This window comes from Heteronotia binoei, chromosome 6, assembly GCF_032191835.1.
Source record: "Heteronotia binoei isolate CCM8104 ecotype False Entrance Well chromosome 6, APGP_CSIRO_Hbin_v1, whole genome shotgun sequence".
Taxonomy (NCBI): Eukaryota; Metazoa; Chordata; class Lepidosauria; order Squamata; family Gekkonidae; genus Heteronotia; species Heteronotia binoei.
The window spans coordinates 52443856-52465258 of NC_083228.1; the positions used below are offsets into that span (position 1 = coordinate 52443856).

A 21403-nucleotide genomic window follows, 5' to 3' on the forward strand; every position below is an offset into this window, starting at 1 on the left:
CTGGTCTCCATTGTTTTTGCTTGTGTCCCTACCCTCCTGTGCTCCCAGTCTTCAGGGAACTTGAGAGCATGGGAAAAAAATCTGAACTTGGGAGAAGATTGGAATCATTGCCTATCTCTCCCTGCTTCTGATTTTTAACAACAGATTGTACCAAGCAAAACAGTGACCTGATGCAAGATGTTGAAGAAAGCTTAGAAGCAGTGACAAGCACTTTCATTGTAAGACTGGGGTGTTAAATGTGCAGCCTGTGGGCTGAATCAGCCCCCCAGAGGGCTCTTATCAGGCCTGTAAACAACTCACTGTCATCTGCTACCTTTTCCCTCTCTCTTACTTCCCTTCTACATTACAGCTTGCTTTGCCAGGCTTGCTCAATCACACAGGAGCTAGAGAGCAAAGCCTCTATTTTCTCCATTGACTGAGGCTCTTCCCTTGAGGAGGAATCGGAGGGAGGGAGAGCTTGCTGTGCTGGGCTCCCTTAACCATACAGCAAAACTTCAAAGCCAAGCTTCTCTTCCTTCTATTGGCTGAGGCTCCTCCCTCTCCTCATCCCCTGTGGGGGAAGGAAAGAGTGAGAGTTTCCTTTGGCCAGTTCCCTTGATTGCATGGGAACTATACAAAGCTCCTTTAAGGCCAATGAAGTTTTATTTATGGTATGACCTTTTTGCCTTGCTGCACAGAGAGAAAGTGTGTGTTGGCTTGTTATGCCAGGGCTCTCCTGGGTGCAACTGGGTTTGTCTCCCCTTTTCACTTTATTCATGTCTATTTAGATTAGAAATATGAACATATGAAGCTGCCTTCTACTGAATCAGGCCCTTGGTCCATCAGAGTCAGTATTGTCTACTCAGACTGGCAGCGGCTCTCCAGGATCTCAAGCTGAGGTTTTTCATGCCTACTTCCCTGGACCCTTTTTAGTTGGAGATGCCAGGGATTGAACCTGAGACCTTCTGCTTACTAAGCAGATGCTCTACCACTGAGCCACTGTCCCTCCCCAACAACAAAACAGTGAGGTGGATTAGGTTGAGAGTGTGTGTCCAGACCAAGTTCACTCAGCACATTTCCTTTGCATACTGAGAATTTTTAACCTAGGCTTCCCAGATAAGTAGGGTGATACTGAGCATTATACATTGCTGCCTCTGTATTCTTGCACTGCCTGATAGGAGCTGTAGTTATTTCTCTGGTGAAGATTATAGTTTTGTACACAAACACATAGCCCTTAGTCTGTGTCATGGTGCCTCCAAATGTTCTTGACCAGCACATGAAGCATCTTATGTACAAAAGCTCACAATGCCCAGCCATTTCATGTCTTCCTCTGAGGCTTAGGCTCAAAGCAATGGCCATGAAATTACTGTAATGAATGTCAGTAAATCAAAAGTAGGTTTGGAATTTACAGATACACACCTGAACAATATACTCAAGATTGCTACAGCACAGACATTGTGTCCAGTTTTTGATGCAATAATTCAATGATGATGATATTGGATTTGTATCCCGCCCTCCACTCCAAAGAGTCTCAGAGCGGCTCACAATCTCCTTTACCTTCCTCCCCCACAACAGACACCCTGTGAGGTGGGTGGGGCTGAGAGGGCTCTCACAGCAGCTGCCCTTTCAAGGACAACCTCTGCCAGAGCTATGGCTGACCCAAGGCCATGCCAGCAGGTGCAGTGGAGAAGTGGGGAATCAAACCCGGTTCTCTCAGATAAGAGTCCGCACACTTAACCACTACATCTGAATATTTTAAGGAAGACTGTGGGATAGCACACTGATGAATTGCGTTTATTTTATTGTGTAAATTATTAATGTATTTTAATTCTTAATTTTATTGTTAGAATTTTTATGTTCTAACAATAAAATTAAGAATTAAAATACATTAATAATTTACACAATAAAATAAACACAATTCATCAGTGTGCTATCCCACAGGTTGCGATCCAAATCAGAGAGGCTTTTACTCATGCATAGCCCACAGCTAGTTTATGTCATTTAACTCTTGCTGGTTTTTAAGGTTTTATTATATTTTATAGTGTTACTGTTGGTTTTAAACTATACTGTATTCTTACATTAATGCCAATAAAGGTCCAATGGACAATGTTAGAATTTTTATGTTGTGAGCTGCCCTGAGCCCGCTTCAGTGGGGTAGGGCGGGATATAAATTGAAATAAATAAATAAATACACCAAACTGGCTCTCAAAGCAAGAGGTGTCAGTTATCAGAGACAGTTATATAAAATATTGTGAAAGAGCTGATGTTTTAAGCATGTTTTTTATTTTTAAAAATTCTTTAATTGTGTTTGTGTCCTTTATAAAGTTTATATAGCCTCTACCTGGCATTACATTTTATGACACACATGGCCTGGCCTGGCCCAACAAAATCTTACTTATGCCAGACCCAGCCCTCATAACAAATGAGTTTTACACCCCTTACCTATGGGGTGGAATGCAATTTGATATCAACTTACAGCACCATTCTCTGCTCCTCCATTTTATCCTCACAACATGTGAGAATGTGACTAGATGCTGCATGTTGGTGTGGTAATAAGCATTTTTAGAGGCCTTGTAATTTCACGCATAGAAGAAAGGAAGTGGAAAGGATAGGAATTCAGACCAGCAAATAGAACAACAAAAAGATCTTATATCATTTGTGTAAGCAAACAAAATCAGAGAAGCAAGTATCTCAAGACATGAGATGGCCCATGGTAGCAAAACTCTGAAATTAGTTTCAGTGTAGATATAGAAGTACAGTTGTTTGACTCCAGCTAGTTTGGTTGATCATTATGATAGTTCAGTAGATTGTAAAAAATGAGCAGTACAAAATATGTAAGGTAATCATATAGAAGATGTCGGTGTGTCCTTCCTGTTTTGTATATGTGGAAGATGTTATACAGTAGACTCAGAGGGAAATCTGGAGTATTGGGGGCCAGGGAGAAGAGCCAAAGAAAGAAGGAACTTTCTGTCCTAGTTCTCTTCTCTTTCTAGCTCTTTTGCTAAAGGCTCGGGAGATGGGGGCAGTATTGTGAAGATTACAGGGTATGTTTGTGTGCATCATGTACCATACTCTAGATGTCTCTATGTCCCAAGTGCCTCTCTCATTCTTGTCCTTGCCTAAGTAATAGTTACACATGTTCTCTCTCCCCCCATTGGCTGTAACTGAGCCAGAGTAAATAATGACATTAAATTAAATGTGAAAATCGGGAACATGATCGCAGTTGTTGAAGCTTTTTATGCCTTTAGAACAGAATTGGTTCTGCAGAGTAATTCACATAGACAAGCAATGTGATTTTGCTCCCTCTAGAGTTTCTTTTGGAAAAATTGCTGGCAGCTTAATGGTCTTTTGGTTGCTGGGCTGTCTGGGGCATCACTTGTTCGTTACACATGCGTCATCTGATTCAGAGGTTCTTTGAAACTCACATTTCATTGGCAAAACTTCAACATGACCTTAGAATGCATCTTTATTGTTTAATCAGGAGATCAAATGGTGTCGCTCTAATAGCATTCTTGCTGTTGTGTAATTGTGTAATACTAGATTAAAGCTAGTAGTAAAAATCTAAGTGCCTGGAAACTATTTACAGGTTAACTCTCTCTTAGTTGTTTACAACTGCAAATTAACAACTCTGTAGAATAATATGATCTCTGATCATGTTTGGCACCTAGATAGGAGTGTAGCGAGGCACAAAACAATGTACAGCCATATCAAGTGCTTCTTTGAACACAAGTAAAACAGCTTTGTCTTGGCATCTTACCATCTGCTCGGCAAAGGCTCATTAGCTGAAGAAAACAGGTTTGTAACCTTCCGTTCACCTTGAAAATATACAGACTTCCCATTGTTTCATTTTGTTGGCCTGAGAAGGACTTTACTCATTTAAATGTAACATTATTCGTAAATCACAGTGCTGAGGAATTCTAGTGCCCAGGGCCCAGCCTGGATGCCCAGAATCCACCCAGGGTTCTCTCTGGGGTGGATGGGGCTGGTCAGAGACCAGATTTCATTAGAGAGAGAACAGATGCCACAAACAAGGTCTATTTATTGAATCTTAAAATATAAAAATCCTAGAGCAAAGCATACAAAAGCATCATCTCTCAATAGTGCACACTTATAATAAGCAAAGGAATGTACATTCTCCCTCTGAGTCGGAGGCCATCTTGGGTGCTTTCCACCATCTTGTCAGGGAGGCAGGAAATAGAATAATTCTTCTTCTCCTTTGACCCTGGAGCACCCAGATCTCCCCAGTTTCTTTCCTGCCTCTAAAGGGAGAGCAACTAGCTAGTTTAGCTCCCAAAAAATAGGAAGCAACTTACCTTTTTTTTCTATTACCTAACTCTTCTTCCTTTAACCTTTCTTCTTTTAACTATTTCCTGAACTGTAGTCCTCTAGGCCTGTCCTCCTTCTCACCTTATATTCCAACACTTTCACTCACAATCTGTGAGGAGGCAGCAATACCGCAGTTAATTTTCAAAGTGGTTGATTTTTTTTTCTTCTCTGCTGAGCGGCGCAAACCGCAGCAATGGAAAGCTTCAGGGACGAATTCTTGGAGGACGCACCTTCCCTCGGCCCTCATTCTGACGCCTCGGGAAAGGACTCCAGGACTGGCATGTCTTTGCAGCTTGCTGCGGTTCCCGGCAACGTGTCGCGCTCTAGTGACTCCGGTCACAGAGGGCAGAAGCGTGCAGGCTCATCATCAGGCGCACTTGAGGCTCCTGCTTCTCAGAAGCGAGCGACTGACGGCAGCCATTTTGAAGATGCAGTTTTGGCGCGCATTTCGCTTGATCGGTGCCATGAGCCATCTACTGCACTACAGGGCATGGTTGCCAATCGCCAGCTGGGAGACTACCCAGGAGGCCAGCCCCTATCAGATCAAGCCTCCGTGATGGATCCAGACCTGATGTGCCAGGGTGGTAATGTACCCAACCCCAGGGGCTTTTTTCTAATGATTTTATGACCATGATTCAGCAGACTATTAGGGCCGAATTATTCAATGCCTGTCAATCAGGGGCTATTAGCATGGGGTCAGTGGGATCCTGATCTCCTTCCCCTCCTCCTCATTCGCATCACACAGGTCAGAGATTGCCCAGACAGGACATTTGGCCAACTAAGGCGGCCAGAAAGCAGATGGCTGACTCTAGATTACTAGAGGACGATTCAGAGGAGACACAGTCAGAGGCGGAGTCTCAATCCAAAGATCAAGAAAATTTTATTTCAGATGAGGAGGTGGAGGATATCTGTTCCACCTCAGTTGGTTCATTGTTTTAAAGTAGACAATTATCAGTATTTGTTAACTAGAGTTATGGCAGCCCTGGCACTCCAGGAGCCATCCTCTGAGGAGGAGAATACCAGCGCTGGCACTAATCCTAGGAACAAAACTACTGGGAATAGGGAGTTTTTTCCAGGTTCTCACACAACTGCTGAGGTTTTCCCATTTCCACAGTTCTTTGAGAGACAACTCAAAGCTGAATGGGAAAAACCTAATTCCAATCATCAGTTTCCTGGGTTGGCGAAAAAGTTATATGATTTACCTATTTTTGCAAATGAAATGTTACAGGTTCCAGTAGTGGACGCCCCACTGACGGCACTTCAAAACTCAGGGTTAGTTTCAGAGGACGGTCATTGTGCCATCAGGGACAACTGGGACAAGAAAATAGATCTGGTATTAAAGAGGTCACATGAAGCGGTGACAATGGCAATAAAGGCAAGTACATCATCCTCTATTGTTTCTCGAGCAGCTATAGTCTGGGCTAGGAGACTCGCACAACTACTGCCGGAAAACAACAAATTAATTGAGGGAACCACTAGGCTTCTTAAAGCAGCAGAGTTCACGACTGATGCATCTTTAGACGTGCTCACCTTTTGCTCCAGAGGTTTAGCTTCAGGGGCAGTAGCCAGAAGAGGTATATGGCTGAGACCATGGCTGGCTGACAATCACTCCAAACAAATTATGATCTCTTAGCCATTTCAGGGAGAAAAGCTCTTCAGCAGTGCTTTAGACAAAATTTTAGTGGAAACTAAAGACAAAAAGAAGGCAATGCCAAAGAACATTAGGAGAACTGATAAAAGAGGTTTTTACACCCAGCCCTTTTGTTCTTCACACTCATTGGCCAGATCTAGACCCTACGCAGATAATAAAAGATCGTCTTGGAATCAGCCAAAGACCTTCAGAAAAGGATTCAATAATCCTAGATTCTCCAAACAGAATCAGACCGCAGAGACAAGCAGGATCGGGAACCGAAGTTCAACAAGGCGTGACTGGACTTCAATTCTGATAGTGGGAAGACTACATTATTTTCGAGACGCCTGGGAGGCTTCCCAGATGGACTGTTGGACATTAGAAATCGTATCATGCGGTTATGCAATAGAATTCAAAAACACCCCGCCGGAGCGCTTTCTGATATCCCCAATTCAAAAGGATTCTACAAGGAGATCAATAACGAACAAAGCCATATCACATCTTCTCGAAATCAATGCCATAGAACAAGTGCCCGTAGAGCAGAGGGGTCGAGGTGTGTACTCAGTATTCTTCACTGTACCCAAGAAGAACGGAGACTGGAGAGCAATACTTGATCTAAAGTTTCTCAACAAGTTCATCTATCTCCAACATTTTTGCATGGAGACCCTAAAGTCAATCACTGAGGCTCTGCAACCAGGGGAGTTCCTCACGTCATTGGATCTCACGGAAGCCTACCTACACATTCTGATTTTTTTTATCCCATCTGCGCTTCCTTCGGTTCTGCGTGGGCACAGACACTTCCAATTCAGGGCACTTCCCTTCAGTTTAGCCACAGCCTCCAGAGTCTTCACAAAGGTGATGGTGAACGTTTTGGCTCTGCTCAGACAGCAGGGTGTCCATATTCATCCATATCTAGACAACCCCTTGATCAGATCATCGTCCCATCAGAAAGCCCTGTCAGACGTCTAAACGACTATCCGGTGTCTACAGGAACATGGGTTTCTCATAAACCTATCCAAGAGTGTCCTAGAACCAACACAACGATTGGAGCACCTGGGGATGATCATAGATACACGAAAAAATTCGCTTTTTCTGCCAAACAACAAGATCCTGAAAACCAAACAACTTGTGAACCTTGTTATCCGGAGTATCCACATCCCACTATTGACTTTTGCCAAATTGATGGGGCTTTTCATCTTGAACATGGATGCGGTTCAGTGGGGCAGACTACATACCAGACCCTTACAAAGTTTCCTTCATCCCCACCAATATCAGATCATGGAAAAACAGAATCCGCAGATCAAGATCTCCTTAGCGGTCAAACACTCTCTGAAATGGTGGTCCAAGGATGTCAACCTCCGACAAGGCAGAATCTACTACCTCCCCAGAGAGATACAGCTGTTCACAGATGCCAGCCTGTCAGGATGGGGAGCAACACTCGACAACATTCCAACGCAGGGTCACTGGTCACCATCAGAGACTCAACTTCCGATCAATGTGTTAGAATTACGGGTGATCCATCTAGCTCTGTTATTCTTTGTCGATCTAGTACAGAAGCAACACGTTTTTGTACAAACAGACAATGTGGCGGCGAAATCTTACCTGAATCATCAGGGGGATTCGAGATCTGCAGCTCTGGCCAGAGAAGCAAAAATGTTATTCACCTGGGCAGAACATCTGTCCATCAGAGCAGAACACATCATGGGCATTTTCAACATCCAAGCAGATTGGCTCAGCCGAACGACCATACAACCAGGAGAATAGAGACTGAAGTTGTCGGTATTCCAGCAGATAGTTCAACAGTTCAGGCAACCAGTCGTGGACTTGTTTGCTTCTCACAACAATTATCAAGTACCAAGATTTTACACCAGGTTCTTTCACCCCGCCGCAGCAGCAGTGGATGCTCTGACAGTGACTTGGCCCCAGGGTCTATTATATGCCTTCCCTCTGATTCCGGTGTTATCAAGATTTCTTCATCAGGTGCAACACCAGAAGGCACGGGTTATCCTAGTAGCTCCGTGGTGGCCATGACGCCCATGGTTCTCGTCTATTCAAAAACTGTCAACCACCCAGCCACTATTGTTGGAGATATCTCCAGACATGCTGACACAGGGTCCAATTTGGCATCCACACCCAGAATGGCTGCAATTGACCGTGTGGAAATTGAATGGTCTACATTCCGAAAATTAGGATACTCATCAGAGGTTACTAACACACTACTGGCCTCAAGGAATGAGTCCACCACCAGAATTTACAATACTACCTGGAAGGCCTTTCATAGGTGGTGCCTCAGAAAGATAAGGGATCCACTAAATCCATCAATTCAATACATTTTGGAATTCTTACAAGATGGACTTCATTCTGGATTGAAACCAGCCACTTTCCGTAGACAAGTAGCAGCTTTGTCATCGGTATTGGGACTGATACAGGGAAAAGATGTTTTCAGACACGCACATGTACAGAGGTTCTTGAAGGGGGCCACACTCAAATGCCCCCCACAGACTCACAGATTTCCAATGTGGCGGTTACACACTGTCCTGTACGTGCTCACAAAATCACCTTTTGAACCGTTACAGGACATTTCTTTAAAATGGCTACGTTTGAAGACCATATTTCTGATAGCGATCACATCGGCAAGAAGGGTCTTGGAAATTAATGCCTTATCGGTAAAGAAAGAACTCTGTATTTTTCACAAGGACAAGGTGGTTCTCCATACAGATCCTACCTTTCAGCCCAAGATTGTATCTAAGTTTCACAATTCGAAGGAACTGCATTTACCATCATTCTGCCCAGATCCTAAACATAGCTGCCCAGAGCGAATGTGGCACAACTTAGATGTTAGACGTTGTCTGAAGGCGTATCTAGTCAGAACTGAACCAGTTAGGAAGACAGATGCCATGTTTATCAACGTTACACAACCTAGGTTGGGGCAGAAGATGTCAACACCAGCCATCAGCTATGCTATTAAGCAATGCATCACTGAAGCATATAGGGCAATGAAATTAGAAGTACCCAGAGGGATTACAGCACATTCAGCCAGAAGCGTGGCAACTAATGTGGCCTTTAACAAATATGCTTCGGTAGATGAGGTATGCAGGGCTGCAACATGGTCTTCTATTTCAACTTTTGTTCATCACTACAAATTAAATGCTTACAGTTCAGCAGAAGCAGCATTTGGCAGAGAAGTACTACAACATGTGTTCCTAGAGGACAGCGATACCCCACCCAATCATTAATCTACTGCTATAGGAGAACCCAAGATGGCCTCTGACTCAGAGGGAGAACGACCATTGGTACTTACCGTGAGGGGTCATTCTCCTCTGAGTACAGGAGGACATCTTGCTCACCACACTGTATCGCTCATACTAGGGTCTGTTCTGCCATATCTATATCTATTTCATTTTTTCTTGCTGCTTCACAGTTCTCTCTGTTATGCTTGTTGCATATTATCTGACTGTTATTACTGTCATTACTGTTATTACTGTTTAATTCTTTTGAGTAAGGTTGATAGTTTAGAAACTGCTTCTTGGAGTATCCCAACTGAGGAGATCTGGGTGCTCCAGGGTCAAAGGAGAGAAAGAAGAATTATTCTATTTCCTGCCTCCTTGACAAGATGTTGGAAAGCACCCATGATGTCCTCCTGTACTCAGAGGAGAATGACCCCTCACGGTAAGTACCAATGGTCGCTATCCACCATCAAATTCTTGGGGTTGTTGGTGTGTAACAGCTAATAATGAGAAAACAAGCCATACATATACCTTGGTAGCAGAGAGCACTGAGGTCTAGTTCCCCAAATCTTCTAAAAATCCCTGGGTCAAGGGAGGCTAGATTGAAAACAACGAGGGAGCAAGCCTTCTCAACAATGGCTCCCCAATGGTGGAATCAGCTACCAGAGGAGGTGCGAGCCCTGCGAGCCCTGAATCAGTTCCGCAGGGCTTGTAAAACCACCCTCTTTCAGCTCGCTTTTAAGATGGAACCCGGTTAATTGACATCTAGCCATCCTACACATATCCTGAATTGTAGCACCTTAAATAATAATTTACAATGTTTAATTATTTTATTTAACTTTTAACTTAATTTATGACTGTAATTCAACTATATTTTATATTTTAAATTGTTTTATAGGAATGATTGTATTTTATTGTAATCATGGTAAACACCATGTCCTGTGAGCCGCCCTGAGCCTGCCTTTGGCAGGGGAGGGCGGGATATAAGAATACATTTATTATTATTATATAGTTGTTAGGAATATTATGAGAATATGACCCTGCCCCTCATTGGCAAATGGAGCTATGCCCAGATTTAGTCTATTGTCTGTGGTGTCAAAAAGCCCCAGACAACTTCAATCAAGGGTAGTGGCTGAGAAGCTTCTGAGATAAACATTACATATGTTTAGACTTAGTCTAGTACCAAGGACTCCAAATATGTAAACTTTGTGCTGCAACAGAGGACATCAATAATCAGACCATAGGCACAGCCAAACCACAAAGCTCTATGGCGGAGAGAATTAAATTATAGGAACTTAAGTAAAAAATAGCCTAGTCTTCCCTAAAATTCTGCCACACACAGGTGTACTTGGGCAGAAGTTGCGTGCTTGTTACTCTACCCAAGTTCTGTTAAAGTATGTTTTGTTTGTGGTGTTTTAGTTTATTTTAGTTTGTTGACCAAAGTTTATCCCTACGATCTTATTTTTAGCAACTGGAAGACATTGACTCAAGTCATCTGCCTTTATTTTACAAAATAGCTATTCTAAATTATTTTGTTTTATATTTTATTGTACCACCTTTTTAGGTATCTATGTATGGGACGTAGAAGGCAGAAGATACTTTGACTTTCTAAGCGCTTACAGTGCTGTCAATCAAGGCCATTGTCACCCCAAAATTGTAGCAGCATTGAAATCCCAGGCTGAGAAACTTACCCTTACCTCAAGAGCATTTTACAATGATGTGCTTGGTGAATATGAAGAGTATATCACTAAAATGTTCAACTACAATAAAGTGCTTCCAATGAACACAGGTAATATATTCTAAAAAGCATGTGAATGAACACCTTTGCAACTCCTAAGTAGAATTCTATAGAAGATGGTTGTACATCACTGAAATTTCTAATCACTTCCCAAGTGTTCTGATATTTGCTAGGCCCATATTGAGGCAACTTACTATAAGTATGTAGGCATTAGCTTACTTTATCACACTTTCACTGGGGAGAAAGAATGGACAGAATTGTTCCTCGGAAATGATGATGTTTTCTGCTTCCTCTTTTCCAGCACACTAGGCAGTCCCTCCCAACCCCCCCCCCCCCAAACTCCCTTTCTCCAGAGCCAGGTACTTTTCTCAGTGCTTATATGTAATGTGTGACCCATGCTTTGTCATCTGATAGAAGTTTCTTTCCCCCCACTCTTTTGGCCTAGGTGTGGAGGCTGGAGAAACAGCATGTAAGCTGGCTCGTAAGTGGGCATATACGGTAAAAGGAATTCCAAAATATAAGGCAAAGATGATTTTTGCAGGTATGTTAATAATTTCATATGGTGAGCACCTGCTGTCACTAAAAAATAATTGAAATTGTGGATTATGAAATCCAGAGACTGCTTCCTGCCAGAGAATAGGATATATGTGATATTTGTTGACTACCTTTTGGGTACCACCTCACATTCTCCCCTTCCACCCCTTGAAGATACCTTGTGCCCCACTTGTAACATTTTTGGGGCACTCAGTGGGCAGCAACTGGAGGGGGCAGTAGAAAAGTTCTTTTCTGCTGGTGACCTTTTATATTTAGCCTGTTGTATTTAAAAAAGCCATACAAACTAAGGATGCAGTTGGTTAAAGATGGATTTCCCTTTTATTGAAAGCTAAAGCATACAGTATTAACAGTGCCTTCTGTTGCTTGAAATGACTTCACTCTGCTTGAACAATGTCACTTTGCACAGCTGAAAAACTTGTAGAATATTGCTATCTTTACACATGCATTATTAGATTATTAGTAATAATACCAAACAAAATCAATGTAAACTTAAGAGGCAAGCAATAAAATTACAAGAGATTTATATTCTTCTAAGCATAATCCTTTCCATGGAATTGAAAGGATGTGACTTTGCTTAGAATTGGATTGAACAGCAACTTTTGGTGAGGTGACGATGATAAACTGTGATCGCAACCCTGCATGCACTTACTAGAAAATAAAGTGCTGTCAAAGTGCAACCAACTTATGGTGACCTCTCAAGAGTTATTAAGGAGAGAAATGAACAGAGGTGATTTGCCGTTGCCTTCCTTTGCATTGCAACCCTGGTCTTCCTTGGTGGTCCTGATCCTGCCCAGCTTTTGAGCTTAGGCTTGTCTGAGCTATTCTGGCTGCTAGGGAATCATTAAACTCAGAGATAAATACTATACCGTTAACATGCTTAGAGTCACTCTGTACTTTTTTCCCTTTTCTTCATACATGTTGTTAGTATTGCTTGACAGCATGTTATAACTTCTCAGCCTTAAGAAGCTTGTTGCACAGAATGTATTTATTTGCAGTGGCAGCTAAAGGCTGCTTTTTAGACACTTGGCATACAAGTTTGGCATAGTTAAACAATAATCTCTAATTAGTTCTGCCTTTGCAGCTAAATTGATGACCTTAATGTTAAATGTGGTTTAAAGTCCAGAGTTAACCTTGTAAAAGCAATTAGATAATGGGTGAAAGGGGTAGGAGTCTTAAATTGATTTAAACACAGTTGTTTCCTATGAATCACCATTTTTTTTATTATAAGATACTTAACCAATATTTGTCAGTGACTGACAGAAGACAGCAGTACCATTTTCTCTTATCTTTTAAAAAATACATGGCATCTAATAACTTCTTTGGATTGTTGAACTAGCCAAACTCCAGAAAACAACTAGTCAGTTTTCCTTTATTGACTAAAAGTAGATTTTTTAAAAAGTGTTTCTCCTGTATCTCTCCTGCCAGCTGGCAACTTTTGGGGAAGAACATTATCTGCTATATCAAGTTCAACAGATCCTACCAGCTACGATGGATTTGGACCATTTATGCCAGGTTTTGAGGTCATTCCGTACAATGACTTGCCAGCTCTCGAGGTACCTCCCCATTTTCCCTTTGAAGGAAGCCAGCAACTCTTCAACAGCTTTACGTGTGTTGCCTTTACACCAGAGTGTTGCATTCAGGGTGCTGTAGCTGTTCTTTTGTTGTTCTTTGTTACTGTTGTATATAAATACAAAAACAATTTCTTCTTTATAGACATGCCATAACTAAACAGAGCAATTTTGCTGTAATTTTGTCAGTACATCAGTTTTATGCTTTTGAAGTTAGGTTCCTAGAAATAAACAATAAAAGCCATAGAATCATTGTACATGGGAAATATGCTATACAAAGTCCACTATAAAATCATTGATTCCTATTTGGTAATTTACTGATCTCTACTTGATAACTATTCAGGTTATTCTTGCTGGTCTGTCCAATGCATCCTTATGATGTTGAAACTTAAATCTTACCCTTAGTGGCCTATGTTAAAAGCTGTTGTGATGTGAAGTCAGTGTGAACTGGCCTGTTAGAAGTTAGGTGATGAAATGTGATTAGATTGTTACATGGGCTGAAGCTGCATTTCTCCATAATTGACTTGTTTCCTATTTGTAATTGTTCTTTAGCGTGCGCTTCAGGATCCAAATGTAGCAGCTTTCATGGTTGAGCCAATTCAAGGTGAAGCTGGTGTGGTTGTTCCTGATAATGGTTACCTAATGGGTGTGCGAGAGCTTTGCACAAAGCACAAAGTAAGTAATTCACTGCAATAAAGGAAAATATGTACACTCTGAAGATTAGCAAGCTCAGTGAGTTACTTTTAGACCAAAGACAGTAATCCTTTGATATTGCAAGATGTGTGCTGGTATTTCTTGACATTGCTGGTTGATGATGATGATATTGGATTTATATCCTGCCCTCCATTCCGAATCTTAGAGTCTCAGAGCGGCTCACAATCTCCTTTATTGTCCTTCCCCACAACAGACACCCTGTGAGCTGAGTGGGGCTGAGAGGACTCCCACAGCAGCTGCCCTTTCAAGGACAACCTCTGCCAGAGCTATGGCTCACCCAAGCCATTCCAGCTGGTGCAAGTGGAACTTGGTTGAAACTTAAGTGCCCCCTCATGTCATATAATCTAAGTCTTCCAAAGGTCCAGCAGCAAATACTGCTGACTTGGAGGGGGAGGGCGGGATCAGTGTTCTCATTTTCTCACCAATGACTTCAACTTGCTCCTGGGAGAATACTTTTCCCTTGCTTAACCCAGCTATCTTAACAGTTCTGTATCTATCTGCAAAAGGCAGTAAAGTTGTTCGAACACATTATGTGTACCCTGAAGCTTGGACTTTAGTCCCCTTTATGCACAACTAGTATAACCTTTTCAGTCTGTTGCTAAGTCAGTTTGCAGAAGAGTTTTGTTATCTTACACAGCAACGGTGGATTTCACCTTATGGTATTTTTTTCGGTGACCTGTCTGCTTCATAGTATACTCGGAATTTGCCACTCAGAAGCTTGGATGAAAATAAATATGGTTTAAGGATGTGTCCCAGTGAGCTAAGTGTAGTAGAGCTTTGGAGAGCTTTTTTTAAAAAAAAAACTCATGACAACATTGTTCATTGCTTGAGAATCCACTTTAGAAATTCATTTTATTTCCTTTTTATTGCAATATTTACAAAAGATTTAAGGGAATTTCAAGAAAGCAGTCTCTAATAAGGCAAAGACCTACTCATAGAATAGTGCTAAATCCTTGTGTGTGCATGTAAAGGACTGTGAAGCAGAAGGACATATGATCTTTCTCTGTTGTTAAGTTATTTCCCTCCCCTCCCCATCATTTATGTGTAATCCAGAATTGCAAAGATTAAGCCAGGAATCCTTGTCTTTGAGACAAAAGGGATTTAAAGATCAGGACTTTTGTTTGCTTGAGGAGTTGGGAGTTGTGTTTACTGTTTCAGAGATGCATTGCCTGTTGAAGAATTACTATTTATATCTTGATCCTTTTAAAATAACAGGTTCTGTTTATTGCTGATGAAATTCAGACTGGGCTAGCTAGAACTGGGAAAATGCTGGCTGTTGATCATGAAAACGTGAGACCTGATTTGATCCTGCTTGGTAAGGCCTTGTCTGGAGGTGTTTATCCTGTAAGTAACTCTTTTAAATACCACTAACCCTTTCTGAATGTATTTAAAGTTCTCATCAAGCCAAGTACAAACTTGATTTATGGGTCATTGACAGAGTGGAGTTAGGCTGTGTGCCATTATTCATATTATTATAATAGGGCAGAGCTTTAGTGTACTAACTCCAGAGAAGATACACATTTTGGGATACTTCCGTATCATTGGCAGACTTATTTCTATTTTGATTCTTTCCATACTGTTTTTTAGGTGTTATGACCTGCAACTGTTCTGCTTTGTTATCGTAGGAAGCAATTTTGGAATGCTGACATGTCTTATAGGAATTTTTCTGGTGTTCTAGAGAGGGGAATAAATTATTATTATAGTCTGTGTACAGTTATGGAATTAGGAAAGATGTAGATCTACTAGTCCCATTCACTGAGATAATATCTTATATGTTAAGATGTCTCAATGGGTGCTTAAGATGACCTATATTCTATTGCAATTCATTTGATGCATGCTGTTATGCCAGTAAAGGTTGTGATGATGAATAACTGTAGTCTCTGATGCCCTATGTCTGCATCTGTTAGTCTTGTGTGGATATGAGCTGAACTGGCTAGTGGTGACTGTGCAGTCTTGAACTCATCATGCACTTGTTATAGCCTTTAGATGTCCAGGTTAAGCACTATATCTGTATGTAGTGTTACTGTTGACCATTTCTCTCTTGCTTTTCCCAGAGAGATTTGTTCACACTTCCTGGAAGACATTTGTTCACAGTCCAAAATGTCTTGTACATGTTCTGAAATCAATTAGGATTATTTTGGCAGTGTGTCTGTCTCAAACACTGTGCACATTTGATAAGCTTTCCACAGAATTTAGGTAGTTGTGTCTGTATGTCACCTTGAACCTTTGTGGATGAATGTCCTTGTCTTGTCTTTGCTTTCCACTCAGTGACAGGTGGTTACCTTTGCTGCACATTCTTGTTTCTTTAATCAAGGACATGGGAGATAACTCACACACTGGATCTAGGCATATATAATTTTTAAAAGCGTTTGACTAAATTGTTTTGTGTTCATACAGGTGAAGATTGGATAACACACGTGTGAGGAAGGAGTGTTTGGCTGTAGCTCTTGTTAAGCGTGCACACAATAGCAGATTTGTGTTTGCCTCTGCATGTTCTGCAATGGAATCTTCATAGTTAGCTTGGTCCTTGATAATGCTATATTCTTACATCTATTACAAGAGAAAAATAAAATATAAGCTTCATCGATGTTAACTGTTAGGAGATTTTTACATTTTTATGTTGTGGAGGAGGAAGATTTTTTTTGCATGTGGGTTCCAAAAGGCAGAATAAATTTAGACATGGCTTCCACTTCAGAAAGTTTGAGCTGCGGGGTTCTTACTGAGCCCATAAAAATCAAGTGCCATCTACCCAAAAACTATTTTGTTCTGTTTGTTTCTGCTACAAGCTGGTTAAATGCTAAGGAACAAATGAAATAAGCGTGGCGCTTATTTGTTTTTTACTGCTTACTTTGGAAAGGGACCATTCCATTCTACATTGAGACTTATTCTTAAGTGCATTTGCTTGAAAGTGAAATAAATGTGTCTCAGCTCCAAGTCTCTTCAACATTGGTATGCTTGAATTATCTAGGTTGCTTGAATGCATTGGCTGAAACAATTTTGACATAGGGGAATTCTTGCTGAAATGGTTGAATCAGTAGATTAGAACGCAAAATTTGAAATGGTAAATGCATACTAAATACAGTAAAAGGGTCATCACATCCACAGACACTGCTATCTTAGAACCATTTACTAAGGCACAGTGCTAAGGATTTTAAAATAGTTTAGGATTGTTGCTTTTGGCTCTGTATAGCAATAGTAGCAATAGCAAGTATACTGTATGCTTGTGATCTTATGAAATGAAATATAGTCAGTGAATGTTTGTAATATCCCATCTCCTCTGAGGACAAGCAGAATGTTATCCTTTTTATGTGGTTTGAGTGCAGTATTTATATCCATAGGTTTCTGCTGTGTTGTGTGATGATGAAGTGATGCTCACCATTAAACCTGGTGAACATGGCTCCACATATGGAGGGAATCCACTGGCATGTCGCGTTGGCCTAGCAGCACTTGAGGTACGTAAGCTGTAGTTAAGGCCTCCAGAAATTGAATGATCATGCTAATGAGATTGCTATGTTTAACTAGAGAGTTGCATTTTCAGAGTCAAGGTAACTTCTCTAAACTTACCTTTCATCTAAAAATAAAATAAGATTTGATGCAAATACTAACATATCCAAATCCATCTTGGCCTCCCTATGCTGATAATGCTGATCCTATAAATCTTATGAGCTACCCAGCTGCGCCAATCTGAAACTTCTTTATCCGGGCTTGTTATCAAGGCAAGCTCACTCTGGTTTGTTTCATAGTTGATTTTAATGTTGATTTTATTGTTACTCGTTTCTATTTATTGTTATTCGTCACAATTCTGACAAGACTTTGTAACCTGCCCTGAGCCCACGTGGGGATAGCAATTGAATAAATATCCTGCGGAGCAACCACAATCTGCTTTAGACAGAGCCAGTCCAGAATGCTGGACTAGGACAAAGGATGCCCAGGTTTGAATCTGTCCGCCGTTGTGATGCTAACTGGATTACTATTCGACAGGCACAGCTCTCACTCTAACTTGCCTCACAGTAGAATGGGAGATCTAAAGAAGTGAACAGTGACTCACAAAAGCTCATACCTTATCACAAATTTTATTAGTGTTTAAGTTGCTACTGGACTTAGTCTGTCTCTAGCAGATCTTTTTTTGAGCAAGAATGCAGTTCCGGCTGACTTGGTGTCAGGGGGTGTGGCCTAACATCAAATGAGTTCCTGCTGGGCTTTTTCTTCAAAAAAAGCCCTGGACTCAAGCAATAGAAAAGAATAACTTGATCTGAGAATAAAATTGCGGGTGGGTGGATGGTTGGGGTGCAGTATTCTTCCTTGAGCTCTTTTAAAGAAGGAGAGGTTTAGAATGTAATTTGCAGAATAACCTAGTGTTTTCAATATTCATTTTCTCATATGTTTGTGTTCTGTTAGGATTGCACATAAATAAGCGTAGATGTTGTCGATGGTGTTCTTGTTCAGAATCATACTAAATTTCATACTTCATTAAGATTCTTCAGTGTCCAAACTTTATCTCACACTGCTTTAGGTAATTGAAGAAGAAGAATTAGCAAAAAATTCAGAAGCCATGGGCAATCTATTGAGGAATGAACTTATGAAGACCCCATCAGACATTGTGTCCTGTGTCAGAGGGAAAGGACTGTTAAATGCTATTGTTATTCATGAAACTAAAGGTAAAGCTAATGATGCTGTGGTGAGGAGCTAGACCTTCTGAACTCCCTCACCTCTTCCATAATGCCCCCCTTTTAAAAAGTGAGTGCTTCAGTTCAGAAAGGTGGAGTGATCTGTTTCTAGAGAAGGGACTGACCAACACACCAGAGCTGAAACCAATTTTTTTGAATCCCCCCTCCCCTCTGTGTGTGTCTGTGCATGGAAGTCATGGCAACTTCTGGTGACTGACCCCCTACTGGGGGCCTGGAGAATATTCATATAGGTGGCTGAATAAAGTCTGTCCCTGTCCTTCTGACTGCTGGTATTTCAAGGAGGTCTCCCTTCCAAGCACTAATCAGAGTTGACCCTGCTTAGCTTCCAAGATCTGATGAAATCAGGATTGCCTAGGCTATTCGGGTCAGGACAAAACTGAAAATTTTCTGGAGGGAAAGTTTACCTAGTTCTGAGTAGAAGCTGCAGCTGAAGGCTTGTGACAAAGCCAGGATCCTACTATCTGGGCTAAAATAACTTAGACTACTTGATATGTGTTCTCCCCAGAAGAGTTTCTAAGATGGGACAGGCTTCTTTGGGAGGTGGTGGGCTCTTCTTCCTTGAAGGCTTTTAAACAGAGGGTAGGTGGCCATCTGACAGCAATGCTGATTCTGTGAATTAGGCAGATCATGAGGAGGAGGGCAGGAATGGCTGCATCAGTGGTTCTTTCTTACACGCCCAGGGAAATGCTGATTGACACTTTGGGGTCACTCAGCAATTTTTCCCAGGCTAGTTTGGCAAGGGATCCTGGAGGTTTTTTGTCATATTGTGAATGTGGAGCAGGGGTCACTTGGTGTTTGTGTGTGTGTGGGGTATTTGTGAAGTTCCTGCATTGTGCAGGGGGTTGTACGAGATGACCCTGGAGATCCCTTCCAGTTCTGTGATCAGCAATTTTAGATGCTACATGCAGACTTTGAATTGAAACACAGACTTCGAATTGAAACTAATGGAAACACAGCTGCCCCCATGTGGCCACAATTCCAAGATGCCTAAAAGTCTATTTAGTAATATCAGCTTTGAAGATTTCCCCGCACAGGAAAAAATGGACCCTTCATGTTACCTTATTATACTTAGCTTTTAAATTTATTGTGGAGTAAATATAATTGTTTTGTATTTTTTAAAGACTGTGATGCTTGGAAAGTGTGCCTGCGACTCCGTGACAATGGACTTCTGGCCAAACCAACACATGGCGACATCATCAGATTGGCCCCTCCATTGGTGATAAAAGAGGATGAGATTAGAGAATGCATTGAAATTATCCACAAAACGATCTTATCTTTCTGAAATCGTGTTCAGCGCATGCCTTCAAGTTGAATCCACAGTGTTCCTGCAACAAGTGATGCTCTGGAGTCCCCTATTCATATTTTTTCATCCTCAAGGGTATGAAAAAACTTTTTAAAATTCTAAAACTGAATAGCTAAACTTTTTTATGATGGACTTAATAAAAAGCAAATGACTATTCTTCAATATACTTTGTACTTCAATATACTGTTGGCTTTCATTTGAAGAACTATGAACTACTTAACATCATGTCTATGAATATTGGTCAAAGCTTTACATATAAATTGTTTAATATACCAAAATTTAGCATTTTAAGATTTAAAATATAATCTTTAGCTTTTTAAATGTCCTTTGGTGCTTTGTAAGGACCGAAGTCTTGATGTTGGTGCTAATGGTTGTGTCCTCTAAGGGGATCCTATGTTGTAATATGAAACTCTTGAAAATGATAGAATCTTACTCTGTTCAGAAAGATGGATCTGTTTGTAAAGGTTAACCAAGCTGGATGTCATAGTTCATATTGTAAATAACATCTATTTAAGAAGAAGAAGAAGACTGCAGATTTATACCCCGCCCTTCTCTCTGAATCAGAGACTTAGAGCGGCTTACAGTCGCCTATATCTTCTCCCCCTACAACAGACACCCTGTGAGGTGGGTGGGGCTGAGAGGGCTCTCACAGCAGCTGTCCTTTCAAGGACAACTCTTGCAAGAGCTATGGCTGACCCAAGGCCATTCCAGCAGGTGCAAGTGGAGGAGTGGGGAATCAAACCTGGTTCTCCCAGGTAAGAGTCCACGCACTTAACCACTACACCAAACTCTCTCTCTTAATGGGAAATGGACATTGATTCTAGATTGCTGATTTCATCTGAAAGACAATACCTGCGTGTAAAAGTAAAAAAGACTATTCTAAAATTGTTTGTTTTCATTTAAGCATATTCTGTAGAAACTTGTTAATACAACTAAAAATGGCAACCTTAAAATGTAATTCATAGCTCACTTTTATAAGATTGTTCATAATGAAAGCTTGTAACAAGGTATAGCTTTGTTTGTCTTCCATGAGGGTCAAGCTAATTGTGCTGACTACCCCTAACTCTTCCTGTGCAGAAAATATGTACTGTTTCGCTATTCTATTTTATTGTAATGCTAATAATGTGAGCATATTCTCGTTTTCCCTCCCCCCCCCCCCAAAGTAGAGTGTGGTACCAGGTTGAAATTCCGCAGGATAAGTAAACACTATAAACTTATGGTATTTGTGCAACGTCTGTTTTATTTACAGATCTGTAAACAGAACACAGAAAAAGTAAATGGACATTTGTGAAAAAGGTAGCTGATTCCACAGACTCCCTGTACCCCATAGTTTAACTCAAAGCTCAAAACATCATATCTTGGTCTATCCCAGTGTGAACTACACAACGAGCTCTGTTTGGCAAAGCACTTGCCTTGGACCCACCCCTGCATGGGGGATTTGGGAAATCTGCTCTGATCAGTAAGAAACATCAACATACTTTTGATTTCTCATTCACTGAGATCAAGTCACCTAACCTGGATATATTATTGTTACTGAATATGCTTTTTAAAAGTTCATTTGGGAGAAGCAGGGGATTGTGAAGACACATCTTCAAATAGTCCCCTGGATTAAGGGATGATGCATATGGTCACTGAACTAGTAATGTACTATATTCAGTTGTTCATGATCTGACTA

The 21403-nt window shown here is 41.1% G+C and overlaps 1 protein-coding gene across 1 annotated transcript in view; it reads left to right on the forward strand.

Moving 5' to 3' along the window:
• Window positions 1–20945, forward strand: part of OAT (ornithine aminotransferase) — a 27640-nt gene extending 6695 nt beyond the window's left edge. Inside the window, exons 3-10 of the mRNA XM_060241454.1 lie at window positions 10727–10951; window positions 11346–11441; window positions 12881–13008; window positions 13576–13698; window positions 14953–15081; window positions 17076–17189; window positions 18251–18395; window positions 19547–20945. Of these exons, the coding sequence (XP_060097437.1) occupies window positions 10727–10951; window positions 11346–11441; window positions 12881–13008; window positions 13576–13698; window positions 14953–15081; window positions 17076–17189; window positions 18251–18395; window positions 19547–19707 (1121 nt within the window). The 3' untranslated portion in view covers window positions 19708–20945. The remainder of the gene's footprint in view (window positions 1–10726; window positions 10952–11345; window positions 11442–12880; window positions 13009–13575; window positions 13699–14952; window positions 15082–17075; window positions 17190–18250; window positions 18396–19546) is intronic.
• The last annotated feature ends 458 nt before the right edge of the window (window positions 20946–21403 follow it).